Source organism: Neomonachus schauinslandi, chromosome 3, assembly GCF_002201575.2.
Source record: "Neomonachus schauinslandi chromosome 3, ASM220157v2, whole genome shotgun sequence".
NCBI classification, from domain to species: Eukaryota; Metazoa; Chordata; class Mammalia; order Carnivora; family Phocidae; genus Neomonachus; species Neomonachus schauinslandi.
The window spans coordinates 72708998-72729559 of record NC_058405.1 but is presented as its reverse complement, the minus strand read 5'-3'; the positions used below and the strand labels follow the sequence as shown (position 1 = coordinate 72729559).

Here is a 20562-nt window from a genome sequence, read left to right as displayed (position 1 = left end):
TGTTGTGTTTTAAAAATAGTGTTAAACAGGGGCGCCTGTGTGGCTCAGTTGGCTAAGTGTCTGACTCTTGATTTCATCTCAGGTCATGATTTCAGGGTTGTGAGATCAAGCCTGTTTTTGGGCTCTGCATTCAGTGTGGAGCCTGCTTAAGATTCTCTCCCTCTCCCTCGGCCCTCCCTCCCCCTCCCTGCTTGCATGAGCACGTTCTCTCTCTCTCTCTCTCTCTCTAATAAAAAATAAAAATAAAAAATAAAAACAGTGTTAAACATATTTATTGTAGCAAGTTTGGCAAATATGGACTAGTAGTATAAAGAGAATAAAAGTCATCCCACTCAGAGATTATAATTGTTAAAGTTTTTGCTTTATTCCTTAGATGATTTTCTGTGCATATTCTTCATGTTCACTTAACTTGCTTTTCATTTGAAATATTGTGAACATTCCTAAGTCATTCAAGATATTTAACAGAATGAAAGCTGTCCAATTGGAAAATGTAATTTGATTGTATGTGAAGCATTAAAAAACTCTTGTCATTTTGGATTGTAAAACCAATACATGTTTGTTAATAGAAAATAGCAATAAAGAAAGGAAAAGAAATTGCCTATACTCTATACAGAAGCCAGCCACTGAATAAATTTAGTCTTTATAAGAAACAACAAATTGGGGTTCAAGATAAATAGTTTTTTTAATACCTAACCAGAGTATCATGAGCAAATTCCAGTGCATTATCCCAGTTATTCTTAAACATAATTTTTCTTACTTTGAGGAACATGGAAAAAGCATGATGGTAAAGTTGTTTTCATTTTCTTTCTTATATTTTGTGGGGGATTAAAATTGTGCTATTCTACCCCATGGTTGAAAGTTTTGATAGATTGCTGTATTTACACAAACATATACACAATGAACATATTATGCATACACACTCGTCAATTTAATGTTACTTGTTTTGAATTTCTTTACACTTTAAAAAGCAAGAATTCATATGCTTAACACTACTGTCTAAATATATTTTGTGTAAACTAAAACATTTAAAGAAGCAAAATCTATCTTGATTTTTATTGAACATCAGAATCAGAAATGTTTATTTATTGGGGCGCCTGGGTGGCTCAGTCGGTTAAGCGACTGCCTTCGGCTCAGGTCATGATCCTGGAGTCCCGGGATCGAGTCCCGCATCGGGCTCCCTGCTCGGCGGGGAGCCTGCTTCTCCCTCTCCCACTCCCCCCTGCTTGTGTTCCCTCTCTCGCTGTGTCCTTCTCTGTCAAATAAATAAATAAAATCTTTAAAAAAAAAAAAAAAAGAAATGTTTATTTATTTATTTATTTTTTAAAATATTTATTTATTTGACACGGGGTGGGGGGAGAACAAGCAGGGGGAGCAGCACATGAAGAGGGAGAAGCAGGCTTCCCGCCGAGGAGGGAGCCCGATGCGGGGCTTGATCCCAGAACCCCAGGATCGTGACCTGAGCTGAAGGCAGACACTTAACCGACTGAGCCACCCAGGTGCCCCAGAATTAGAAATGTTTAACATCTCTAAGTGATAGCATAAATTGTTTCTAATAGCTGAGAAACAGAGTTGTATTGTGCTATTAGAGATAAATGTTTTCGAGTGTATGAAATCTGGTTGTTCTTTCATTGTTTTATAATGCCTATTTTAATTGGTAGTGAAGCCAGTTTGTTTTATAGAATTGTTATGAATGTTGACACTTGCAGAATTCAAAAGTATGTTTTGATAATGGTGGTTTATGGTAGATTGGGTTTCTTTATTACTCTGAGAGATTGATGAATATCAGGAAGTTAAAGTTGTCTTCCTATGAATTACTCTAGCAGTCCCTACAGAAGTTGACAGCTACCATAGCCTATTCCCTCTAGAACCACTGCCACCACCCAACCGGATACAGAAATCAAGTAATTTTGGATACATTACATCTTGCTACAAAGCTGTAAATAGCAAAGATGATCTGCCGTATTGCCTTCGGAGGATACATGGTAAGGAAGATAAATTTATCCTCTTTTTGAAGCATGTTATTGAGGCTAAGATTTCTGAAATATTCCTGCATCTATTTATTTACTTAATACGAAAGTTTAAAGGATAATAAATTTATTTCATTTGAAAATTAATAGCTCATAAATGATATGTAACACGGCTTTTTCTTCACATTTCTGATGGAATAAAGGGGAGATGTCGTTTACAGTTTAGTTCAAAAGGTTTTCTTTTTCAGGTTTTCGTCTTGTTAACACGAAGTGCATGGTGTTGGTCGATATGTGGAAAAAAATTCAGCACTCAAATATTGTAACCTTGCGTGAAGTATTTACCACTAAAGCATTTGCAGAGCCTTGTGAGTAATTTGTACTGTCTTTCTGCTTATGGGCTTCATTATTTGAAGCCAGATTGCAGTAATGAGTGTTTGTGTTTTATTTTAAGCTCTTGTATTTGCATATGATTTCCATGCTGGAGGAGAGACTATGATGAGCAGACACTTTAATGACCCTAATGCCGATGCCTATTTCACAAAGAGAAAGTGGGGTAAGAAAAAGATGCAAGCACACTATATTTTGACAACTGCTTTTGCTCTGTGGAAGAGTAGTTTTGTATTTTAAAATGCATGTAAATTTGTCCCTGTAATCATAGTGCATTTTAAAAAGAAATGTCTCAAAGAACTGAAGTCAGTCCGTAACCAGCTGGGAAATAGTGTATTGTGTGTATAGACTGAGATGAAGATGGGGTGGGAAAGACTCATGGAGGTATCTGAAGTCTAAATAACTGAGAATATGATAAAAGTTTTTTCCTCTTAAACATTTTTTTTCTTTTAAAAATACAATGCTTTCTGAAGAAAGACGGTTTGGAAAATGATGCCTGTAGCTTCACTGCCCAAAGCACAACCATTATCATCTCTTCCTATATTTCTTTCCAGTCTTGGTTTTTTGTTTTGTTTTGTTTTTTGGGTTCCTGTCACGTCATTTCCTTTTACCATTTTGTGTCATTGCATCTTTCATTTATTGTAAGTATTTTCCCCCTAAGTTTTATATTTTCTGAATATAATTTAATGACTCTTGGTCCAGTGTGACTGTATATCATTTATGAAATGATTTCCCTAAACAAATGCTTTTTTTTAAAAGGTAGGACTCCATGTTACTTAAGGAATTAGTCTTCAAAATAATTTCTCGGGTAGCATTTACTTAAGCAGGGAATATTTTCTTTTTTTTGCCCCTTTCCAATATTTATAGTTCAAATACTGCAAAGAACCAAAAATATTGTAATTATGGTTAATTAATAAATGTTTATTAAAGGGTAAAATAGCTTCAGAGTAAAAGTAGGCCCATTTTGAGATGTCTTTTAATTAACTTATGTATTTGGGGAAGAAAAATGTATGTATCATTTTCTTGCTTGGGGACAGGAAAGAAGCATTGAATTCTTTTTAAAAAATGTTTATTACTGAAGTTGACAAACCATTGCATTTTTTACTGTGGTTTTTAATCTCTTAAAGATTTTCTTGAATACATACTGGGAGAAATTGAAGAAGAAAGATGTGAGTCCACATTATAGTATCTTTTGGATTGTGACTCCTTTAATTGTGGATAAAAATATATTATTTCTGTTTACTTTGCTTTCTGACAGTTGGAAGAAGAAAGCTGTGGTTACATGGCTGTTTCACGTTAAAAATCTGGTCATATGGTGTGGTCATTTTTTTTCCTTTTGCCATGTCATCTGTAGACACATACATAATTTTGTCGAAGGGGATGTGGTGTAACTTTTCCTATAGATGAATATAGCTGTAGTTGTTCAAGTTTATTTTAGTAGTAACACCTGTGAGATGACTGTTGGCTTTAATTTATAGCTGGGTTTCTCAACCTCAGCACTGTTGACATTTAGGGCTGGAGAATGATTTTGTGGGGGCTGTCCTGTGCATTCCAGGATGTTAAGCAGCGTCCCTGGCCTCCACCCTCTAGATGCCAGTAGCAAGCCCCTTCTCCAGTAGCGACACCAAAAATATCTCCATACATTGCCAAATGTTACCTGGGGAGCAGGATTAACCCTTGTTGAGAACCACTGATTATAGCACTCCTTTCCAGTTTGTTTGTTTTTTAATCTTTATTTTTGGTGTTGACTGATTATTTGATATATACATTTTCACAGGAATCATTCCTTTTTCTGGTATTTGAAAATATTGTTTGAACAGTAGTAGTTTCCCTGGACATACTGTATATACTTTAATTTGTAGTAACTTCTAATATAAGGCAATTGTCAGTTTTCCTATTGTGAATATTAAAAGAAGAAAAAAAGTGTGTGTATAAACTTTTGGAGAGACATAGATGGAAGTCTAATGTTTTCTTATACTATTTAATTTAACTTGGTACAACGTAAAAGATTGTACATTATAAGAAATATACTAATTAGGAAAATGGGAATAATAATCATACCATACTGTATTATAGGGGTTATGAGAGGTTTAAAATGAGACAAAGTGGGTTAAGTAACCTCTGCTGCTGTTAACAATATAAAGGTTAAGACAGAATCTGGCACAGAGTAATAAGCAAGCACTGTGTTTGCTATAAATGCTCTTTTTCCTTATTACCACATTTATTAAATAGTTTTATTTAAACTCTTCATAGTCCTCTTGGATGATGTCTTGGCATTTATCACTACAGCCACTTTTTGAGTTATTTAACACTGTTTTCCAGATTGTATTATTTTCAGTCTGTCCAAATGGAGGGAAAGCAGTTTTTGAATTTTGTATTTGCTTTTTCTTGGTAATGTTATCCCAAGCCACAAATTTGCTCTTTATTATCTCTGCAATTAACCATTTAACTGTGTTGCTTTTATACCTAATTCACAAAAAATTTGTTTACAGTCATAAGAACACTTGAATTTATAATGTCATATTCCCTGAAATAATTTAAAAATCTGCATTAAATTTATGTGGCTCCTTTTCCACTGATTTAAGGATTAACAGTGACCCAGGAAATAGTATCAAGAAGTACTTAAGAGTTGAGGGGCACCTGGGTGGCTCAGTTAAGCACCCAACTCTTGATTTTGGCTCAAGTCATGATCTCAGAGTCATGAAACTGAGCCCCGCATCCGGCTCTGTGCTGGGCATGGAGCCTGATTAAGATTCTCTCTTTCCCCCTCTCTGCCCCTCCTCCCCAGCTCCTTCCCACCCCTGCTTGTGTGCCTGTTCTCGCTCTCTCTCTCCCTCTCTATCTCTCTCTCAAAAAAAAGCTGATAGAATCAAAATGATTACTCTCATGGTAGGTCGGATTATTTTTGTTTCATTATTAGACATAAGTGATATTCAGTGCTTTACATTTATATTTTTATGAGTTGGATACCATCCTGTCTAACTGACATGGCTGTAAGAGAGGAGGCTGGGCAGTTTATGGAAAATAAGAAAATATTCAGCATAAATGATGGTAGAGACTTATTTTTCTTTCAAGCCACAGAATGAACAGTTCTCACCTGCCTGAACAATAATATAGGCTAGGATTATTACTATTGTTTTTTAAAGATTTTATTTATTTATTTGACAGAGAGAGCGAGAGAGGGAACACAAGCGGGGGAGTGGGAGAGGGAGAAGCAGGCTTCCCGCGGAGCAGGGACCTCGATGTAGGGCTCAATCCCAGGACACTGGGATTATGACCTGAGGTGAAGGCAGACGCATAATGACTCAGCCACCCAGGCGCCCTAGGCTAGGATTATTTTAAGTAAAATAATAATCTTCACCTTTGCTGTTTTTATTCAGAATTTACATTTACATTTATTTGGTTCACAGTTAAATATAAATTCTTTAAATAATTTTGTTTATTGTTCAGTAATTACAATGCTCACAGAAAAGAGCACTTCAGTGAGAACTCTTCTGCTGCTAACAGTATAAAGGTATAATCTCATAAATAGGAAATTGGGGTTTGTCTCTAATTTCTTACTAATAGACTAAACCTTATATTTATATATATATATATATATACATAAAACATTATATACATATGATAAACCTTACATATAAAAACACCATATCTGTATCTGTCTATATATATATACGTATATACATATATATATATATATATATATATATATATGAAAGTTGACAAGTTGCGGGGCACCTGAGTGGCTCAGTTGGTTAAGCGTCTGCCTTCAGCTCAGGTCATGATCCTGGGGACCTGGGATGGAGCCCCACATAGGGCTCCCTGCTCAGTGGGAAGCCTGCTTCTCCCTCTCCCTCTCCTTCTGTGCTCTCTCTCTCTCTCAAATAAATAAATTGACAGATTTTGCCATGATACATGAATTTTTTTTTGTTAATTTTGGTTTGAATGTTTTAGTCTTTTAGTTGGTTATTTAAAAGATGTCCTTTTTGCTTTTAGGTCAACACGATGGACCATTGCCCAGACAGCATGCAGGATTATTGCCAGAGTCTCTTATTTGGGCATATATTGTCCAACTGAGTTCCGCATTGCGTACCATTCACACAGCAGGTTTGGCATGTCGAGTTATGGACCCAACAAAGATTCTGATAACTGGCAAAACAAGGTACTAGCATTTTGAGTTTTGTCTTCTTTGTTGAGCATCTAACCTATGACAGTTTAGTAAACAAAACATGATGATTTGTTGTAATTCTACCTTTTCATATATTCCATCCAGAACAACTGCTATGACTTTGAGTTCATTTGTAAGTTTAAAAAAAAATGTTGAATTCTTAAAAAAATGCCTTGTTATTAACCAAGAATCTTGTAAGGGTTTGGGAGATAGTTAGGGTTGGGGGGATATAGACATAATATCAGTATAGTTTTCTATGTATAACCGTGGTTCTCCGATTAGAGCATGAAATAGAATTACCTGGAGGGCTCATTAATAAGCACACTTTACTGGCCTCCACCCCAGACTTCTCATTCAGTAGGCCTGAGAATTTACATTTCCAAAAAGTTCTTAGGTGATGCTCACTGGGTCCCATGCTTTGAGAACCACTGATACAAAGTTAAGTAACAGCCCTTGACTTCACCAGAGTTTTATTTGAATTGCTGTAATTTTGAGAGTTATCTTGGACAGCATAGCATAAAAAGCTCAAGATCTGGTACTTACCTGGTTATCTGGGTTCATCATATCCTAAGTTTGTTAGTTGCTATTTATATGATCCTGAGCAAGTTCTGTAACTTCTGTGTATGCAACAACCTTGTAAGACAGCTACTATTATTATCTGTCCCACATTTATAAGATACCTGTCTCATAAGATTATTGAGAGGATTGAATGATTAATACATGTGAATGGTGCCTAATACATCTTCAGCAAATGTTAGAAAACTAATTAGTTCTCTTACATGAATAACTAATAAAGAAGCAGCTTGCTGTGATGAAAAGACCACTGGCATGGTAGTCAAAGATGTGAGTTATAGGGGCGCCTGGGTAGCTCAGTCGTTAAGCGTCTGCCTTCAGCTCAGGTCATGATCCCAGGGTCCTGGGATCGAGCGCCGCATCGGGCTCCCTGCTCGACGGGAAGCCTGCTTCTCCCTCTCCCACTCCCCCTGCTTGTGCTCCCTCTCTCGTGGTCTCTCTCTGTGTCAAATAAATAAATAAAATCTTTAAAAAAAAAAAAAAAAGATGTGAGTTATAGTCCTGGCTTTGTCAGTTTCTGGCTTCTATAACCTTATAGGCCTATCACTTAGTATTTATGAGCTTTAATTTCCAACTCATCTCTAAAATGGTGTTTGATAGAAGTTACATGGGGAGGTTAGACTAGATAATATTCTGAGATCCTTCCTAATAATACAGGAAATGTTAAATTTTTAAAAAAATCTCATTTTAATAATTTTCTTTAAATTCTCTGGTCTTTAAAGGTTGCGAGTAAATTGTGTTGGAGTTTTTGATGTTTTAACATTTGATAACAGTCAGAATAATAATCCATTGGCATTAATGGCTCAATACCAGGTGAGTAAGAATGAACATGGATACTTCCTTAATAACTTAAGGCTTGATTTTCTTTTAAGACAAATTTTATTTATTTTAAAGTGTTTTGGGGGTTTTAAGTCTAGATTTCAATTTATTCTGGGGGTGTCTCTATGCCAACTTTGAACATGTATTCTTAATCACTGTGGTGTATGTAGTGTAGAGCCCTTACAAGTGGGAATAGAGAAAGTTAATGACAGTGTCAAAGACAAACTGTTCAAATGAAAATGTATTTATGTGATGAGGAAATTTGTATTCAACATAGATTAAAACAGATTAATTAGTTGAATAAATGATATTAAATGCCATTTTCCTTTTTTTTCAGTTCTTTAATGTGTTAATCAAAGCTGTTATTTTTACTTTTAGATATTGTCCCACTACCAATTCAAAAATTTTAGAAGTATTTTCGAAGGAAAATTGTTGTATTGCCATTTTCTAAATAATTTTTTCTTTTGCATACTCACTTCTTGTATATAATCAGAATTTGATTCTAGTCTAGTCATAATAATAGTGTAGATTTAGGCCCCTCTTATGTTTTTAGCTGTTTATTTCATACTTCTTGATTAATGTAAGGTATAGGAGAATAAGATCCTGTCTCTGCAGGGAACGTTAAGTGTAGTTGCTTTTGCCTTGATGATTCTGTGCAAGTAACGTGGCTCTGTAAAGTAATTATTTCAAATTCATTATTGCAGTACTTCACATTTTTTGGAGGACATGCAGGTGCTGTTTTAAGACAATGTTAATTCTTTTTGTGTAAGAAATTTTTGGTGCTTCTGAACATTTATTAACTGATAGAGGTTTAATGTAAGGCAGAATCTCTTAATTACATGGAGAAAAACACTTTACCTTTTCATTGCCCTTCTCATTTCCACTTCCTTTGTTTAAATCTTTGAAAGAAGATTTTAGTTTGCTTTATATTTTCGAACAAAAAGGAAGACAGAATGAGAAGTAGCGTCTAAGTAGTGCCTAGTAATCCTATTCATGTATAAACCTCTTTTGCTGCAGAACCAGGGACAGTACAGTCCCCAAGACTTAGAGCCACTCATCACATTGAGTTGTATGCAGACTTTTCACATCTTCCTTCCCCTCTGCGCCTGCCCAGCCAAACTCAGCAGCAGCCAAGCTGTCCTGGTTGGTAGCACCATCTAGTGGGCACCACACAGAATTTGACTACGCCCCCCCCCCCCCCCCTCGCAGCTTTCTTCTGCCTAAGGGGATTTGCCCCCTCTTTCTTATCTAGGGTGGTTGTTCTTAGTGACTTTCCTTCTTACCTTCTTACATCTAGTGCCTAACTAATTAGCTCTGGAGATTTTTCTTCCTAATCTCTGTGCTTCTAAAAGTGACTGATTATTGACTGCAATACTAGTGATCTTCATGTATCCAGGAAAATAATACTAAATTTTTGAGGAGAAATTAGACATTATTTAGAACCAGTGCCACCTAGCTCTATTGCAAGTATCTGGAAACCTCATGTCCACATTAAAAAATGAAACACCTTACAGTTTTGTTTTTTTACAAGTACAGCCTACGCTCTCATTCTTCTGTATTCTGAATAGAGTTCTCTAAAAAAAAAAAATTTACTAGTATAAGGCTAGTTTGATTTTGGTTTTCTCTGAGTTTAATAGCAGTATTATCTTCCCTTTTTCTTTGTGGATGTACATTATTTCAGTTATGGTAGTGGTTGTGTAGTTACCTTGAAAAACAACTCTTTTTAAGAAAAAGTAATCCTAGAGTTCCAAACAAACAACTCTTAAGTAAGCATTTGGGATGATTGATTGGTAAGTTAGGAACTGCCTTCATTCATAAACTCAGGCTGCTTTCAACCAGTCATCACCTTCCCTTTATTTTCCAGCAGTAAAAGATATCTCAGGTTTTCTTTTTTTTTTTCCTTTATTTTTTGGGGGGCGGGTGATGTATGTGTTGAAGATTTTTCATATAGCTTATAGTAAGGTAAAGGAGAGAATTAAAGATAGTCCCAATGGGGGATTGTGATTTTACAGAGAAGAGGGTACATGAGAAAGGAGTGCATTGTTTCTTGTAGTCTATTTTTCATAGTCTGTTTCAGACACGTGAATAGAGACTGACTTTCAGTAAAGTGGACATAAGTAGAGCCATAGATAGAATCAGAGAAAAATCAAGAAATCAAGAATCAGGAAGAAACTGAAAATGAGTGGGGGGAAAACCTCCAGAATTCAACAAATGGGGGGAAAAACCAGATGGAGGTAAGAAGCAAAATAACAAATGGAAAATTATTTAGCTGGCAAATAAGGAAAGGAGAGTTACTGAGCTTTTATGATGTTAAACTCTCTTAATTAAGCAGGACTTCATTAACCTCTTAGTTAAAATCATTTCTAATTTAATCTGGATTATGTGACATGTATACTTTATTTCTAAAAGTGGGTATTCCCACCTTGAGTCAGCTTTAGAAAGGTGGTGGGATGTACTCATAATTAAATGTTCTTATTTTAAAAACCCATCCAGTCCTTCAGCTATCTTGGACTTTTGTTTTCCTGTCTCATAATAGGGAATACTGGAATGTTCTAGGTGGGAGGTTTAGTTATAGCATCAATTCAGGGTGGAGCTAAGCTGAAAATTCTGTTGTTTTAAGGGTTGGGAGAGGCTGTGTGTTGGTACATGCTGCTCAAATACTTGATAACTAATAGCAACCTTCAGGTTGCTTTGCTGAGGATATGGGATTGAAATACAGAAATTCACATTTAGCATTTCCATGTACTGATTTCTCTTGACCCACATTTTTATGGTTTCATTACTGTAACTTGGAATATTTTACTTGACCTTGAGAATGATTGAGGGGAGTCCTTTTTGAGTTCATTCATGGCAGTGTCCTCCACAGAACAGATGATGACAACAGTAATAGTGCTCCCTCCCATGCCACCTCCCCTCCTGCCTTTCTGGGCTCCTAACTCTGTACCACAAATGAAGTTGTAAAAAGTTCTTTGACATGAATCCTTGGCATCTCTTACTCTGATAGATTCAAAGTTGTTTTTTTAATCTGTTTTTCCACTGGTTATAGGATCTCATGTTCAAAGTGTCAGATTCACAAATGCTAGTTTTGGATGGATTTTTGAATTTGGATTTTTTTAGATGTTATTTTAGTAATGGAGTTTGACATCTTTATACTCTATTATTTGGGTAAAATTAAGGATAGCTGTGTAGTGCTAAAGTTTCGTTAGTGACTGCCTTCAAATATTCACCTATTTTGTAACTATACCACTTATAAATATTCCGTGAAACCAGTGGTTCTCAACCCTGGCTACATACCAGAACTCTTGTGGAAACTTTGAAAAATACTAATACCTAGTTCTTACCCCAGACTGGTAACACCAGAATTGGGGTAAAGGGATGGTCACAGGGTGATTTTTTTTTAAGTTCCTCAGGTGATTTTAATGTATAGCTAGATTTGAAAACTCTTTATACTAAACCAGTGTTCAGTAAATGTATCCAGTAGTTCAGATCAGATCTCAGATCTTGAAGATCTACAGAAGTTTTCTGTCGAAATTACTTCAGATGATTGTATTTAACTCTGAGCCATTCCATTCTCCTAGGCATATAATTATTAATAGTTACCTGCCAAGAAGGGCCACTGTTTCCTAGAGTTATAATAGGTAATAGAGAACTTACCTCAGTTCAGCTAGCTGTCTTTTGAAAATCCTTTTAGAAGGAAAGCCTCAGAGTGGTAAATGTTAAAAAATAGATAGATAGATAGATAGATAGATAGATAGATAGATAGATAGATAGACAACCAGGTGGTATCAGAACTCTCAGAGATCTGTTATAATATGAGGAAAAATTGTCTAGTTGGAAACAAGAGTAGACAGGATGTCATTGGGGTTTGCAGCATTTTCGATGTTCTAAAAAACGTACTCTGAAATCAGGTAATGGTTATGTTGTGTTTGGAATAATGGAATAACTTTTCTTCAAATCTTCAAACTCCCTCTGTATATTGGGTATAATGGAAAGTGGAAAGGGGGCATATTATAAATTGTAACGATCATAGTAAAGCGAGTATATAGTAACCAGCCTTAAATTTCTTGTAATAATGAGAATGTCAGCTCTGTATAAATAAATTTTTTTTTAAATTTTAAAGCAGCAATTCTGTAGTTGGCGTGTGAATTGCTCAGAGTTATGTTTCTTGGGGCTACATTCATCAGAATTATCTGGGTGCTTTAAAAAGGTTGGGCCTGCTCACCCAGACCTACTGAATGAGCATCTCTGGTGGAGAGGTTCAGAAATCATCTTCCAGCTCCCAGGTGACTCTGAGCACCAATATTTGAGAACCCTGTGCTGGGAGTCCTACAGCTTTTTTGTAAGGCTGCCGGCCGTAGTGTCGGTCTATTACATTTGTACCTTATTAAAAAAAATTAAAAGTTATATTTATTCTTTCATGTCAGCAAGCAGATCTGATATCATTAGGAAAAGTTGTGTTGGCTTTGGCTTGCAACTCTTTGGCAGGAATTCAGCGAGAGAATTTACAGAAAGCCATGGAACTGGTGACAATCAACTACTCCTCTGACCTGAAGAATCTGATTTTGTAAGTTTTACTATACGATTAACTGTATGTGATGATCATATGAGATGAGACAGCTTTTTCATAAAGGCCTTTTAATAGTGATTCTGTTTTAGTTCTTACTATTAAAAATCAGGCAGAACACAGTTAAACAACTTTGAATTTCTTTTTTGTTACGTTTATATTTCTTTGAATAAATTCGTTGCATTGGTATCCACTAGCTACATAAACCTTTTAAGTTTAAAATAAAACAAAATAAAATAAATTAGTTCTTCAGTTGCACTAGCTGCATTTCAAGAGCTCGAAAGCCACATGTGGCTTCTGGCTAACATATCCCATAATCTCAGAAAGTTCTGTTAGATGGTGCTGCTCTAGAGCGTGATAGGTAGCTCTCTGAAAGCTGTCATAAATAAACCTCAGGCGCAATCCAGTTACAGACTCTGTGGCCAAAACATCCATCCCAGAAAGCATGTTCATCAAGGTCCCTTTGCTTCTACTCCAATATCTTCAGACTCTCAAGAAGTCCTTGAGTATAGGCTTGAAATGTATTTGAGTTAGGAGAAACCCACTGTGGAGTACTGTCACCAGAGAAGGACTTTTCCCTAAGATACATCTCACATTGGGGAATTCCAGAGGGTAGACAACCATAATTCTTATTCTAAGTTATTCTAGAGAACAGATGCTAGGCTATCTCTTGACATTTTTCCTGTTCTGTTCTAGAAGCAGTTGGAGCATATTGATCCTTTTCAGTGTCTTAGTTTTCAACTGTTCCTTCCGATTTTTCTGTGTAGCCTTGGATGATTCAGTTTCTTTTTGGACTAGCCCTGGATATGGAATGGAGGGTTAGAGGATGCGGCTGCCCACCTGTGCTTTGTAACACCGGTGTAAATGTTCTGCTCGTAACAGCACTGGAAGCCAGTGGTTGCCCAGTGTTCCTATTAATAATCAGATGATTGTTGTTCCCAAATGGAAATATTTGTTTCATATATTTTCACAGCAGTGATTCCTAGCCTTAATTTGCAACATCTAGGTGTTTCAAATAATCTCAAGTAGTAATTTCCAAATTTTCTTTTTAAAAAACTGAGAGTAAAGGATATAAATGTAACAAACTAGCCATATGTTAATAATTATCGAAACCGGGTGATGGGTAAATGGACCTTAATTATACTGTTCTACTTTTATAAATGTTTGAAATTTTCCTTAATAAAAAGTAAATTAAAAAGCCATACTTTCATACTAACCAATAACAACTTTATAGAGCAACAAATCATGTATCAGGCACTTTCGAACTGATGTGAATGAATTTATTTTCCCAATAACCCTGTAAATTAGCTCCATTTTAGAGATGACAAAACTGAGGCATGGAGAGGTAAAGTAACTTGCCGAAGTCACAAAGCTTGTAATAATACTTCAAGTAGTTAGATATAAATATGTCCGTAATTACAGATAAATAGCTAAGATATAGATTATCCACAGGAGTATTTTATTCAACAAAAGAATGCCTATTCTGTGCCAGATGCTGCAGGTACTTTGAACAAGATGAACAAAACCCCCAACTTCTGGAGCTTCCACCCTAATGGGGAGGAGGTAACAAACATGTAATCAAATAAGATGTTTGCAGGTAGTCCTATAAAGAAGCTAAGATAGAATTATAAGCAGAGAGTGCAAGAGGGGGAGGGTACTTTAATGAGAATGGTTAGGAAATGGCTCACCTGTCAAGATAGGCAGTAACAAACAGGTCATGGTCATCTTTGTATTCTAGCAGGTAGCCTTTCAAAATGTATTTTTCTGCCTCAGTTATAATGGTAGAAGAAACTGAATTTGTCCCTTCTGATATATGTTGTACATGAAGATTTCTCAGAAATAAATAATATACCATGAGAACTGGTAAATGAAGTTGCAGAGCAGAGGGCAGCTTCCTAAAAAGTTGAGCCTTGTTTGATTTATCAAAATTCAAGACCCAGTTTTAGTTTCAAAAATTATTTTGAAGAGCAATGGAAAAATCTCTTCACCTACAACCACCCCCTATTTCACCACTCCAAAAAGGTTTGTAATAATCTTTTCATGTCCCACTGTTGTAAGGAAGGGTTTGAGAATGGAAATGATTAAGTGTAACCCTACTCAACTTTCCTTTCTCATTTTCATAATAGCAAAAATGTAGAGAAAGAGACATGTTTCTTCTCTTGGCTCTTAAAATTTTCCAGAGAAATCATTAAGCCTTGAAAGTGAACTTGACTTGCATGAAAAAATGTTTTCAAATTTATGTACACTAATATGATGGCAGCAGCGATAGCTATGTGCTTGTGGGTTTATGTTGTTTTTTAAATTACACATTTGGCATTCAAGTGATGCTTCTTTATTTTCACCAGGTATTTGTTGACTGACCAAAACAGGATGCGAAGTGTAAATGACATCATGCCCATGATTGGTGCTCGATTTTATACTCAATTGGATGCTGCTCAAATGAGAAATGATGTCATAGAGGAAGACCTTGCAAAGGTAAAGAGTCTAGTTAAAAAGAGATATACACACTTGGCACCTATATGTGTAGGGAGATATAAAACATAGTAATGTCTGCGCTAAATATAGTACATAATTGGCTAAGACCATTTGCAGATATATTTGTCCAAACTTAATGTTCAGTATTTTAATTTTTTCTATCCTTTGGGCATTTGTTTTGTTTTTTTTGTTGTTGTTCATGATTTTGCTACAGTCAGTTGACACAGTCTTGACTTTTTTTTTTCATGTAAGTTACTTTAACCATTCTTAAAAATGGCCAGCTGCATGATCTTCTTGAGTATTACTGTTGAATGAAATGGAAATATTATATTCAAAACTATAACCAAAAGTTGGGGATACTAGGATTTATTGTTTAAAGGTAATATTGGTGTAGGATACCAGTTTTGTAAAATTTTGCTTTTATATTTAGTTAGCTGGAATATTAATACTCTCTTTCTTTTCAAAATGTTTTATAGGAGGTTCAAAATGGAAGACTGTTTAGGCTTCTAGCAAAATTGGGAACAATCAATGAGAGGCCGGAGTAAGGATTTACAGTATTTTACAATATATTTTCAATCAAGGGCGTTAAGAGGAATGAGTATTCCTTATTCTTACTGGTTTTATTTGGAAAAAGAGAAAAATTCTCATGTGAAGCCATTAGGATGCTGTTTTTCAACTATAGCTTAGACCTGGTTGTTCTTAGGGATTCCACACACACATACACATACAGAAAAGATACTGCTAGAAATCTCCATTGTGGTTTGTACACGAGGGAACATTTTATGACTATCAGTACGGCCTCTACCCCGTCTCCTTTTTGAAGCCTGGTCAGTTCAGTTTACCGTAGTCAGATTAGAGACTTCAGACAGGTCTAATTGTTGCATGCCCCTTGTCTTCTATTAAAGGGCATTATTTATAGCAGTCATATCAGTGACACCACCACTTTACATTGTTTGTCATTTAGTTCTGCCTCATTTGTAAGTTAAAATTACCATATGTTCAAGAAAGAAGTAGAGTTGTTGTCTGTACTAAGTAGTAGCTGTCAAAGACAGGTGGAGCGATACTATAGCTGTTGTCACTGTTGCAGAAGTTACGTTTCAGGAATGTTACCTCTGTTAATAGAAATAGATGATAGATAAATACTGCTTGAGGGAGTTTTTTTGACCGCAAAATTCATGTTCACTTCCCTTTCTTCAAAGTTAAAAAGAAAAACTCAATTAGTATTTTCTGTGATAATATTTCTAAAAGAAGAGATGACATTAGGGGAAAAAAAAAAAAAGCCCAAACTTTTAGCTGTTTCTTTTGGCATTCATTTATTTAAAAATTAATATGCTTGTAGTACTATTTCTTGATTTTTTCCCCCCAGTATTTAACTCAGCTGATGACTTTGTCCTGTGGAAGATGAGACTTTATCTTTCACACCCCTTCCCTTAACCAAACACAAACACACACACACACACAAGTATTCACATGTTACCACTTAGCCCATAATTTCGAGTTAAATCTTTATTCAGTGTTGACATTACTGTAACAGGGTAAATGTTGTTCCTTGTTGCACCACATTGTAAACCATGACTATATTTTCTTTCTTTTGTATTTTGTTTTTTGATTTTTGTTTTCCTGGGGTTAATAATTGTCTTATATAGAAAATGAAAAAAATATTGACCACCAGTTTATTCCAGACTCGCTGCCAGAGTTATGAAACACCTTTCCATATGGTCAAAAATAGGTCACCTATCAGTTCCTTTTTTTTTCCTCCCCCTTAGAGAAATTGCCCCTGGAGCCTCTGTCCTTCTGTTCCTATCTGGGCTGGTTGCACTTTAAGCCTGCTCACACTCACACTTTAGAACTGGAGCTTCCCTTCACTATTATCCTGGGAATTCTCTTTGTCTCTCCCTTTGTGTTGGATACCCTGTTTCTTGCTTTTTTTCCCTTGGTTTATTCTTCTGATTTATTGGAACACATGCTCCTGTAGCTTCCTGAGAAAGGTGAGTTTTTTGAGTCTTTGTAAGTCTGAAAATATATTTATTCATTTTTTATACTTTATTGATGGTATGACTGGGTATAAAATTCTAGATAGTCTTCAGAAAATTCTTTTTATTAATTAAATCTTTTGAATAAATTAATATGAACCAGTTTTTTTTTAAAGTAGAAAAGGGTTTCCAATGAAAAAAAAAATCTTTCATACTTGTAACATCCCCAGTCTCTCCACTTTCTCCCATTAATCTTTATTTTATATTCTTCCCGAGTTACAATGATATATTATCTCCCTCCTCCCCCTTTATAATGTATACAAATTGTAAACCACGCACAGTGTTCTATATATTGCTTTTTCCTCCTAACTATATTTTGGAAATCTTTTTAGGTATGTTTGGCGTATACCAAACACTATTCTCAGTAGTTCACAAATATGCCCTCACCTTACTCCTCATAACAACCCTGTGGTGCAGGTACCATTAGTATTCCACTTAACAGAGATATTTGGGCATAAAGAGGTTGAATACTGGGCGCCTGGGTGGCTCAGTTGGTTAAGCGTCTGCCTTCAGCTCAGGTCATGATCCCGGAGTCCTGGGATCGAGTCCCATGTTGGGCTCCCTGCTCAGTGGGGAGCCTGCTTTTCCCTCTCCCTCTGCCTCTCTCCCCTGCTCCTGCTCTCTCTCACTCTCTCTCAAATAAATAAATAAATAAAATCTTTAAAAAAAAGAAGAGGTTAAATACCTTTTCCAGGGTTACATCATTAGTGAGTATATGAGCCGGAATTCAAATCCAGACAGTATGGTTCCAGAGTCCATGCTGTTAACCGTAATGCTCTGCTTCCATAATTTATGTAGCTATGTAATAGTCCATTCTGTGGATACACTATAATTTATTTCTCCAGTTCCTTATCAGTAGACATTTGAGTTGTTTTCAGTGTTTTGCTAGTATAAACAGTGCTGCAGGGACTGACTTACGCATAGTTAATTTTATGTGTGCATAAATATAGGCCCAGTTGTGATTGTTAGATCTGTGGATGTGTGACTATAAACCCTTACAGAAGGGTTTCCCAGTGTACGATGCATGAGAGTCTTTCACCAACAATACTCTTCCAGCTTGTGGATTTTTGTCAACCTGTTAGATGAGAAATTGAATCTCAGTGCAGTTTTATTTTATATTAACTCTTATGAGCATGTGTCCTATCATTTTTATGTTTTTGATTCATTTCTGTTCCTTTTTATGTCCATACCCTTGGCTCATTTTTGTTTTCAGTTGAATTATCTGTCTTTTTGATGTATAGGAGCTAGAGAGATTTATCCTTTGTGACCATTTTCTCTTTAGTTTGTCATTTTTCTTTTGACTCTGCTTAATTTTTTCCATGCAGACATTTTTATATATAGTCTAATTGATCAAACTTCTTTTATGCTTTTGGATTTTGAATCATAGTTAGGAAGGCCTTTTCTACTTCCACGATTTTAAAGGAATTGTCTCAGGGTTTCTTCTAGAGTACTTATGGTTTTATTTTTTTTCATATTAAATTTTTATATGTGTGGAATTTATATAGGGTGTGAGGTATGTATTCAACTCCTCCACCCTTTCCCCTCAGAAGACTACCCAGTGGCCCAAAAGCTATGTGTTGAATAGTCTAGCTTTTCTGCACTGGTTTAAGGCAGCACTTCTTTCACATTAGTATTTTAATGACTAACATTTTAAAATCTAGTAGGTGCTAGTTCTTATCTCCATTTAATTGCCTGTTTTTTTATTGTTTTCCTAAAACTGCTTAATTTTCTGTATAAATTCTAGAATCAGCTTTTTTATTTAAAAAAATCAGTAAACTTGATGGTATTTTTATTGAGAAGATTAACATGTTTATTAATAAATTTAAGGAGCATTTGTGTTTATAGATGTTGAGTTTCTTAACCAAGATAATGGTCTGTCGTCATACTTGTTGACACCTACTTTTACTGTTCTTAAGTGCTGAAGTTGTTCCTTATGTTGTTGTAGCACACTAAGTTTACTAGGTATTTTTTCTTGTTGCTATTGTAACTGTGAATCCCCCCCCCCAATTTTTTCTTCTTAGATTGCTTATTATCAGTGCACATAAAAATTACTGATTCCTGTAAATTTTGTACCCTGATATCTTAGTGTTTGGATAGTTTTTCACTAGATTTTCTTGGGTTTCCCAGATACATAGTCCTATCTCCAAATAATTGTAGTTACATTTCCTCCTTCCTAATTTCTATACTTTTAATTTCCCTGGAGTGTTTGTGTCGGCTAGTATCTCTAGTACATAGTTAAGTAATAGTAATGATAATTGCTGTCAAAATTTGAAGCATTGCTCCATTGTCTTTTAACTTCGGGATTCAAAGCCATTTTCTTTTCAAACCCTTTCCCTTCCCCTGTGCTTTTAGAGTCTTTATCAGTGATGTTCAGAAATTCACAGTGATTTGCCTTGGTGTGGGTTTTTTTTGATTCATTCTGATGAATTAACAGGTGGGCAGACCCTTTTAATCTTGGAAACTGATGTCCTTCAGTTCTGAGAAGTTGTCTTCGTTGTTTCTTTGATAATTTCACACTTTGGATTTCCCATTGCTCAGATGTTAGACCATGGCAGTTGATTTTCTAATATTCTCTTCTGTTTTCTGTATTGTATCTTTTTGTTCTACTTCCTAGGTAATTATCTTAATTTATTTTGTCTAAAAATAAAGGTTTTTTTTAAATCTGTTTTGAATTTTTAAGTTTCTGCTGTCATTTTTAATTTTCAAGAACTTTCTGTTCTCTAAATGTTTGTCTTACAGCATCTAATTCTTGTTTCTCTGAGACTCTCAATTATAGATTTTTGGTTAGGTTTTGTTTTGTTCTAAGTTCTGTTCTGTTCCCTGCAGTATCTCATAGGAAACGAGTTTGTTTTGTTTTGTTTTGTTTCATTCTCCAAAGGATTTCTGATCCTTGGCTATGCATTCATATTAAAAATGACCTTTTTCAGGGTACCTGGCTGGCTCAGTTGGAAGAGCGTGTGACTCTTGATCTTGGGGTTGTAAGTTTGATCCCTACATTGGGTATGGAGATTACTAAAAAATAAATGAATGAACTTCTTTAACAATGACCTTTTTCATCTAAAAAGCTAATGGGAAGGTCCTTGCGGGGTCAGGGATTGTAGAATGTGTGGTAAAGTAGTGTGATATTGTTATATATAATTTTTGTTTGTTTTTGGTAGATTTCTTAAATGTTAGAATTGCTCTTGGGCAAGTCCATATCCAGAAAAAAAATCTTCAACCTTTTGTCCGTAGTATAAACCCATAGTCGAGCTTTGGGTAGCCAAAGTAGCAGGAAAGTGTTGGTTAAATAGTCTTAGCTACTATCTCTTGCTCTTCCTGGCATCCTGAAGGCAGGAGCTTCTTTGTTCACCCTGTCTAGAAAGATTTCTGGTACCCTTTCTGGCAAATTTCTGCAAAGCAGAAGTGGAGGCGGGAATGAGAGAGAGGTTGTCTATTTGTTATTTATAGAGCTTTTCATCAGTTCTGCTATTTCCAGCTTTAGTCCATACCTGCACTTCCAGTAGTACCAATGATTTCCCTTCCTGGGCCTAACTGGTATGGCTTGCTTTTGTGGCTTCCCCCTTTTTTTGTTTGCCT

General features: G+C 35.6%; 1 protein-coding gene across 3 annotated transcripts in view; it reads left to right on the top strand.

Moving 5' to 3' along the window:
• The window catches only part of PAN3 (poly(A) specific ribonuclease subunit PAN3), a 129987-nt gene that overhangs the window by 102717 nt on the left and 6708 nt on the right, over positions 1-20562 (top strand). For 2 of the 3 annotated variants that reach the window (XM_021678339.1, XM_021678342.1), the window contains exons 10-17: positions 1821-1982; positions 2216-2332; positions 2419-2520; positions 6351-6516; positions 7818-7908; positions 12339-12478; positions 14824-14953; positions 15430-15494. In XM_021678339.1, the coding sequence (XP_021534014.1) occupies positions 1821-1982; positions 2216-2332; positions 2419-2520; positions 6351-6516; positions 7818-7908; positions 12339-12478; positions 14824-14953; positions 15430-15494 (973 nt within the window). The remainder of the gene's footprint in view (positions 1-1820; positions 1983-2215; positions 2333-2418; positions 2521-6350; positions 6517-7817; positions 7909-12338; positions 12479-14823; positions 14954-15429; positions 15495-20562) is intronic. The other variant, XM_021678341.1, reaches the window with a different exon arrangement.